Source organism: Lipotes vexillifer, unplaced genomic scaffold (assembly GCF_000442215.2).
Source record: "Lipotes vexillifer unplaced genomic scaffold, Lipotes_vexillifer_v1.1 scaffold995, whole genome shotgun sequence".
NCBI classification, from domain to species: Eukaryota; Metazoa; Chordata; class Mammalia; order Artiodactyla; family Lipotidae; genus Lipotes; species Lipotes vexillifer.
This window is the reverse complement of record NW_006785389.1, coordinates 1,143,683-1,151,620: the sequence shown is the minus strand read 5'-3', so window position 1 is coordinate 1,151,620 and position 7,938 is coordinate 1,143,683. Positions and strand designations below refer to the sequence as shown.

The 7,938-nt window shown below is 44.3% G+C and overlaps 1 protein-coding gene across 1 annotated transcript; it reads left to right on the top strand.

Moving 5' to 3' along the window:
• Positions 1–278: 278 nt before the first annotated feature.
• On the top strand, positions 279–3,468 carry LOC103070469 (zinc finger protein OZF-like). The gene is made up of 4 exons (XM_007457504.1): positions 279–292; positions 334–497; positions 1,829–2,688; positions 2,773–3,468. Exons 1-4 carry the CDS (start codon positions 279–281, stop codon positions 3,466–3,468), a joined length of 1,734 nt encoding a protein of 577 aa, XP_007457566.1.
• The last annotated feature ends 4,470 nt before the right edge of the window (positions 3,469–7,938 follow it).

Sequence of the window (7,938 nt, the reverse complement as noted above, 5' to 3'; positions counted from 1 at the left end):
TGGGGAAGGTGTGTGACCAAATTGCCCCAGAGCCCTCATACCAGGAGTTTAAGAGAGGACGATGAGCCCAAGTTTGTTTGTATCTAGGAGACATGATCCTGGGGACTCTCAGGCTGTTGTCTTGCTGGAGAGGGAGGGAGCCCTGAATACCAGGCCAACAGCTTAGATAGCATCTATCTGTCCACCTACCTGTTGTTGCTGAGAGTTGTATCTAGTGCTCAAGGAAGTACAAAGAGTTTTTGGGTACCACTGCCTTTTAAGTTAGGGACCTGTGGAGCATGATGAACCCAGAGTGAGTATGGGTTAGGGGTACTTATGGGGTCCTGGGGAGAGAGGCTGCTTATGTACACATCTGTCCCCGTCATCACAGGGCTCTGTGACCTTTGAGGACGTGGCTGTGTACTTTTCCCAGGAGGAATGGAGGCTTCTTGATGAGGCCCAGAGACTCCTGTACCGTGATGTGATCCTGGAGACCTTTGCACTTGTTGCGTCATTGGGTAAGGCCCTCACACCAATCCCGGCATCCTGGGCAGGTCTCTGCCTTTCCCCTTTTTTCCAAGGACAACTCTGTTCTTTTCACAGCTAGACAGTGACCACATCTCTATTACTGCTTCCTTGTCAGCTGTGCTGTGGGTGCCAAGCCTGAGTGAGTGTGTATACAATCTCCTTTCAGAAGTATCCCCAATACCAGATGCTCTGAAGTTTTTTCAGCGAAGGTTTTCTGGGTCAAATGACTTGGAATTAGTTCAGTGGGTTCCATTAGTCTCAGCCACTCCCTGTTAAGTTGACTCTGTAGACACATACACCACCCTGCTCCAGGCTCTGCCCTCTAGCTAACATTTCCTGGGGCCTCACTATTTCAGGAATTGTTGGGACTCAATGTGGTCACTGTTTGTGGGGTCCACTTGGCTGTTGCTGTGAGACCCTCCTCAAAGATTTTTTTTGTGATATTATTTTTCTTTCCTGAGGTTGTTTTGGGATTGGTTGTCCCCCTAGGCCAGTACTGACTGCTCACCTGTCATGTCTTTCACTTAGGACTTGCATTTTCTAGGTCCCATGTTGTTTTCCAGTTGGAGCTGGGAGGTGAACCCTGGGTACATGACAGAGTGGACATGACTCCAGGCACAGCTAGAGAGACCCAAAGTGGGAACCACCTTGGTGATTGGCATCAGGAGGAGGAAGTGATATCATGGCTGGGTTCAGATCATATCAGGAACACGCCCTGTTCCCCACAATGTTTTAGGGCCAAGACCAATGACTGTGTACCTCATTTCTATCCTTCCTACCCATTCTTGATACTTTGCTCCTTCTGTCATTTCAACTCTGAATTTGAACCCAGGATTATCCCTCACCTCTCTGTCTTCCACTCTTTATTGGTCTTCTCCATCATCACTCTGATGTGCTCTCCAATATTGGCCTATATTAACATGTCATGAGTTCACCACGTATCCTTAAAATAGTTCTTGAACACTACCTACTCAGTGACAGTCAGATTTTCCTGAGCCTGGACAAACCTTTCCACACAGCACATGTGGCACCAGCAGCCAAGGCCCTGGTGAAAACCACTCCCAGAGGAGTGAGTTGTGGACCCCAGCTCCTCTGTGTGTTCCACCCCATCCTGTGTCTTTCACCTGGTGAGTCATCCATGTTCTGTGACATGTAGAGGCCCAATACTGCACAGCAGTCCTTTCATAACCTGCCCCAGCTCTCTTGTCCTTAAAATAGTCCCATGGGTTTATTCGTTTCTATGTCAGCCACATATTTGTAATGGGGCTGCATCCTTCTACCAAAATCTACATGAAGTTCACCCACATTTCTCTGCTTTCAGGGTGTTGGCATAGAGCAGAGGATGAGGAGACACCTTCTGAGCAGAAAGTTTCTGTAGAAGTGCCACAAATAAATACTTCAAAGACAGACCTGTCCACACTGAAGTCCTATCCCTGGCAGAGGTTCTGCCTGTACTTAGAAGGTGGTTTGCATCTAGCTGAGGACCTTGGCACAAACCATGGTCAGAAACTGTGTGGGGCAGGTGTGAACTTTCACCAGCACAGTGGAGAGGAACACTTTAGAAGACATGTGGGTAAGACCTTTATGAAGAGCCACACAGTCCATGCATACAAGAAGTCTTTCACATGCCAGGAGCCTGGGAAGGATTTCCCTGGTACCTCTGGCCTTCTCCAGCACCAGGTCACTCTACAAAAGGACACCAAGTGTGTAGAGCCCTCTCACAATGGACAAAGGCAGTATAAATGCCACGAATGTGGGAAACCCTTCTGCCAGAAGTCCAGGCTTGCTCAGCAACAGAGAGTCCACACTGGAGAGAGACCTGATGAATGTGATGAATGTGAGAAAGCCTTTGGCTGTAAACACATACTTGTTCAGCACCGGAGTGTCCACACTAGAGAAAAGCCTTATGGGTGCAGCGAATGTGGGAAAGCTTTTAGCGACAAACACACACTTGTTCGGCACCAGCGAATTCACACTGGAGAAAGGCCTTACAAATGCAGTGAATGTGGGAAAGCCTTCTGCCGCAAATACAGACTTGCTCAGCACCAGAGAGTCCACACTGGAGAGAGGCCTTATGAGTGCTGCGAATGTGGGAAAACCTTCACCCATAAACCCATACTATTTAAGCACCAGAGAATCCACACTGGAGAAAGGCCTTATAAGTGTAGTGAATGTGGTAAAGTCTTTAGATGCAACTCCAGTCTCATTACTCATAGGAGAATTCACACGGGGGAAAGGCCTTATGAGTGTAGAGAATGTGGGAAGTTCTTTAGCCAAAGCTCTCAACTTATTGTGCACCAGAGAATTCACACTGGAGCCAAGCCTTATGAGTGCAGTGAATGTGGGAAAACCTTCACCACTAAAAGCAAACTTGTTCAGCACCAGAGAGTCCACACAGGAGAAAGGCCTTATGAATGTGGAGAATGCAAGAGAGCCTTCAGCTGTAAACGGATGCTTGTTCAGCACCAGAGAATCCACACTGGAGAGAGGCCTTATGAGTGCAGTGAATGTGGGAAAGTCTTTAGGTACATTTCCAGCCTCATTAAACATAGAAGAATTCACACTGGGGAAAGGCCTTATGAGTGTAGTGAATGTGGAAAGTTCTTTAGGCAAAGCTCCCACCTTAAAGTCCACCAGAGAATTCACACTATAGCAAACACTTATGAGTGCAGTGAATGTGGGAAACATTTTAGCCAAAACTCTATTCTCACTACGCACCAGAGAGTTCACACTGGAGCAAAGGCTTATAAGTGCAGTGAATGTGGGAAACGTTTTAGCCAAAGCTCTACTCTTATTAAGCACCAGAGTTCACATTGGAGAAAAACCACGAGTGCACTAAATGTGGCGATTTCTTCAGCCAAAACTCCCAGCTTACTCAACACCAAAAACTTCATGCTACAGAAAGGCATTGCCAGTACAGCAAATGTGGAAAATTTTTCTGTCAAAGTCTGCTCTGACTGAGCACCAGAAACTTAACAGCCCAGATGGACCCTATGAGCACAGTGAATGTAAGAAAGCTTTCAGCTGAAGGTCTAACCTCATTCGTCACCAGAAAGTTCCTACTGGAGAAAGGCTTCAAATGAGATGAGAGCAGCGAATGAGCTGTCTCCTTAGTTAATACATCATACGGAATAGGCTCTGTGAGGGAGTCATCAACTGGAATTTGAACACCATACATCTAAACAGCTCTAGTGTGCAGATTGCCTATGAGTACCAGGTTTGTAGGGAGCTTTTAAGGAGCTATGCTGTACTTTCTGACTTAATGTCACTGTGAGTTTCTTACCTCACCCAAGTGGTAGATCCCCATTCTTGGCACCAGTCACCTCAGTGTGATCAGGGTAGGTAGATCCTTGTGCTCTCTTATCCCCTTAGAAATGCATGAATAGCCTGAGCACTTGGGTGTTGTCATTCTCTTTGGTCCTGCCAGGACCAAGGCAGCTTTGACCAATGGAATCCAGTCTCGGTTCTGCTGGTGGCTCACAATTTATTTGGTGGCATTGTCTCATAACATGCTCAGGATAGGTTTTTCAAGGTCTAAGTCACTCTGGGAACTATTTGCCTCAGTTTGCTCTGCTCTATACCATAATGAAGACTATTACTTAAGCCACCTTTCATCTTGGGGTTTGTTCACTGTCAGACTGGTGTTGAGAACCAAATTGGACTGTCAGGATGATGAGGAACTGGTTTTGTGAGTGTTCCAAACTTCGTATACCTCAATGAGGATAGTATCATGGCAGAGAATAGTTTTCACTCCAGTTTTGGGCCAATCTGTTGTCCAAGGCCTCCTAGGGTAGACTGTGGGACTAATGTTGAATTCTGGATGTCAGAATTTTTGGTGGGTCCTGAGGTCACCTGAGATGAGGACAGTTGTGAGAACCACCAGTGATTTTTGGAGCAGCATGAATGGTTCTCTTTTTCACATGGGATGTCACATCATGCCCCCAGTACTGTTCAAGAGAAGAAATTCTCTAGGTCCAGCTGGAAAAGAGCCATGTGCCATAATGTGCCCAAAGTTGTAGACTGGTGTTCCTGAGTGTTAGATTACAGGCATCAGGTGGGAACCATATTTCATACAGAAACACTCATGGAATTAATAGGGAGTGAGAGACAAGGAAACAAGCAGGGATGAGCCTTTTCTAAAGTTTCATCCACAAATGTTCCAGTGACTGTGTCACTTTAGGATAAAGTGTTTGAAGAAATTCTCAGGAGTTCCAGAGCTGTTCCTCTCCTCCTGAGCCCCCAGTCAGTGTCAGACCGAATAATGTAAAGGTTTTAGGAATCAGCATCTGCAAATAATTTATCTCAAGGCCATTGCTGCACAGTGAAAGCAATGAGGAATGAGAGTGGAAATTGGGTAGTCTAGGCATGTGAATTTTAGTACCCAGTCAGAGTTCCTGGATAACTTAAGTGGAAAGAACTTTCACTGCTCACCAGTCTTCTTTGCTACTGCTACAGATTCCCTCCCATGGGCAAGGGGAGGTGATGGGGTTAATGTGAGGTTGCCAGAGTTCTACTGAAAAGGAGATTCAGCAAAAAGATTAAGATTTTTATTTGAAGCCAATTTCTATTGAAATTTATTTAGCTGTATAGTTGGTATGCACTGAACAGAACATACCTAAAATGCACAGCTTGGTAAGTTTTAGTACTTGTAAAGCCACGGAACCATCATCATAACAAACATCTGTCACTGCCATATCTACTTTCTGACATCTCTCTCAGGACTTTCAGGCAACTACTATTGACTGACTTTTCTCCCATTTCAATTAGTTAGTGTTTTCTAGACTTTTAATATTATTGGAGCCTTAATGTTTACTTTTGTGTTTGTCTTTTTTTATCTCCATGCATAGTTACTTTGAGAATCATCTAAGTTGCCAATGTGAATAATTCATTTTTTTCATGATAATATACTGTTTGGATATACCATTACTTCACTGGTATTCATCTGTTAAAGGATGGCATTTTGTGGTTTCCAGTTTGTCTCACAGATAAGCTTACTATTAATGTACATAAAATCCTTTATATGAGCACATGGTTTCATTCTAAAATGAATGACTGTACCCAAATGCATTCCCATTGACAGTATGGGAACATTCCAGTTCCCTTGTGTTCCTCACCAGTACTTGGTTGGTATGGTCAGTAGTTTGAATATTTACTGTTTTAAAAGCATGGAGACATATCTCACTGTGGTGTGACTGCATTTCCCTAATGATTCATGATGTTGAACATTTTTGTGTTCATTTGCCAAGTGTATGTCTTCTTTGACAAAATGTCTGTTTTCATATTAGTAACTGAGAAGTTAATAAATGTGTTGGAATTTGACTTTTCTTCGGTGACTTTGCTGGGTGGAATAGGTATTTGTACTCAACATTATTACTACATATACTCATTATTAAGATAATTCTATTACTTTAAGCCTAGACACTTAATAAAAAAGCCAACCAACACTTCATTGTAGTGTTTGCCAATTTCCCAACTGTGGGCAATTTCAAGCTGTGTGTATGAGGTTATTACTTAACTGGAGGCACAGCAAGCCAAACGCTGAGATGCCAAAGTTTGCTGGGGAGTATTTTCATTCACAAGGCAGCCAAGTGAGGACACAGAAGAACAATTCTCAGATCCACCCTCCCGGTGGCAAGGTGCCTTTTATATTTAGGGGATAAAGAGGCAGGGTGGTCTTAAGTGTGGGGAAAGGCCAATCAGAGTTAGAAAAAAGGTGAGGTAATTGGTGTGTACAGGTGTGTTTCATTACATGCTTCTTCACAATGCATGTTCAAAAGTGGTGTCCATAAGTGGACAAGGTCACCGGCTCTACTCTTTTCTGAGGGAACCAGAGAAGCAACAAATTGTCCCCCTGCTTCTGGCCGCCCCACATTTCTCCTTTGTGTTGTCCACCATGGCCCTGTCTGGACCCTGACCTAACACAGTGAAACTCATAAATTGAGTCTAAAGCTTTAGCTTACATCCATTGGAAGAGCAATAAAACAGTGTTAGACCCCAGCTCTGGATGGATGCACTTTGTGTCTGAGTGACAACCTGGTATCATCTGCCCATTTGGTTTTGTAGGTTTGGGGAACATGTCATATACTATATCCGTGTACCTCTCTGTGATCATCAAAGACTACATGAAAATCTGGTGCGTCCCTTTTAAAAAGCATGAAACCTCGCCCCCTTCCTCAGAGCCTCACTCCCAGCAACCCTGGCGGAGAGGCGGCACCTTTCCTGGAGGAGGGGAGCACCGCCCCTTGCCAGGTCCTGGAGGCCTGTGAACTACATTACCCTGAAGGCTCTGCGCCCGTTCCTCGGCGCCCCTGGACCAATAAAGGCTCAATAAAGAGGCACTTCCGAGCTAGAGGACTGCGTCTGGGCGGCTTTTCCGGCGTCTGCTGTGGTCGTCATTTTGTAAACTCGGATGTGTTCAAAGGTGGGGAACTTAGCAACGCAGGGCCGGCCCGAGTCAGGGAGTCAGGAAGGCGCTGTGCCCGCTGCTCTGAGCTTAGTCTGAGGCTCGGCGTGATTGCTCTTTGGCCTGACTCTCGGGGCCGGGAGGGGCGCCCGTGCTCGGGCCCCACCTTCGTCCACAAATTCTAGCGACGGCGACAGCCCAGATGTGTCGGATTCAGGTAAATGCTGCGTCATCCTGGCCCTCACCCAACTCTTCTCATTCAGCAGTGTTTTATTTTATCTGTGTTCTCTTACCAGTGTTCTATAGTTATTTTTATTTTCCAAAACCTTGGTTTTCCGGATTTTCAAATATGACCTGCGTGGAAAAAGAAAATTGCAGAGAACTTCATTGTGCATTTCAGTAAGCTCTAATATCCGTTCACCGCTCAGGTCAAAAACTGCGATATAAATAGGACCCCCAGAAGCCGCCTGCGGGGTTCTTCCAAAACAATTATCCGCATCCCCCCAAAATGAATGTACTGGCTGATGTTTCAAGTAAGCATTTTCTTTCTTTTCTTGATAGTTTTGCCAACCATGTGGGAAATATTTGATGATTCTAGTTTTGCTCGCTTGTTTTAAAATTTTTTATGAATTGAATCATGTAAGAATTCTGTGTTTTTCTTCATTTACACAATATGGTGTTATTTTACCCATGTTTTTCGTGAGTATCCATTCATTTTTCTTTCTATGAAGTATTTTATAGATATTACTATATGATTAAAATGTTTTTATAGATCCTCTTCTTAAAGGCTTTTCTTTGTTTATGGTTTTTGGTTTGCTTTTTTGTTTGGTCTGCTTTCGTATTTATAAACTTCGTACTGCAGTCATATCTGCTATGTGTTCTGGGGTATATAAAGAATGCACTTGTCTAGTGTGTATATTAAAGTTACTATTATATTTAAATGAACATTCCCACTTTTTGATCTTGTTTAGCTTCAAGTTACTAATTTTAACTTAGTTCTTTGAATGAGATGATTATACTTAGTCTTA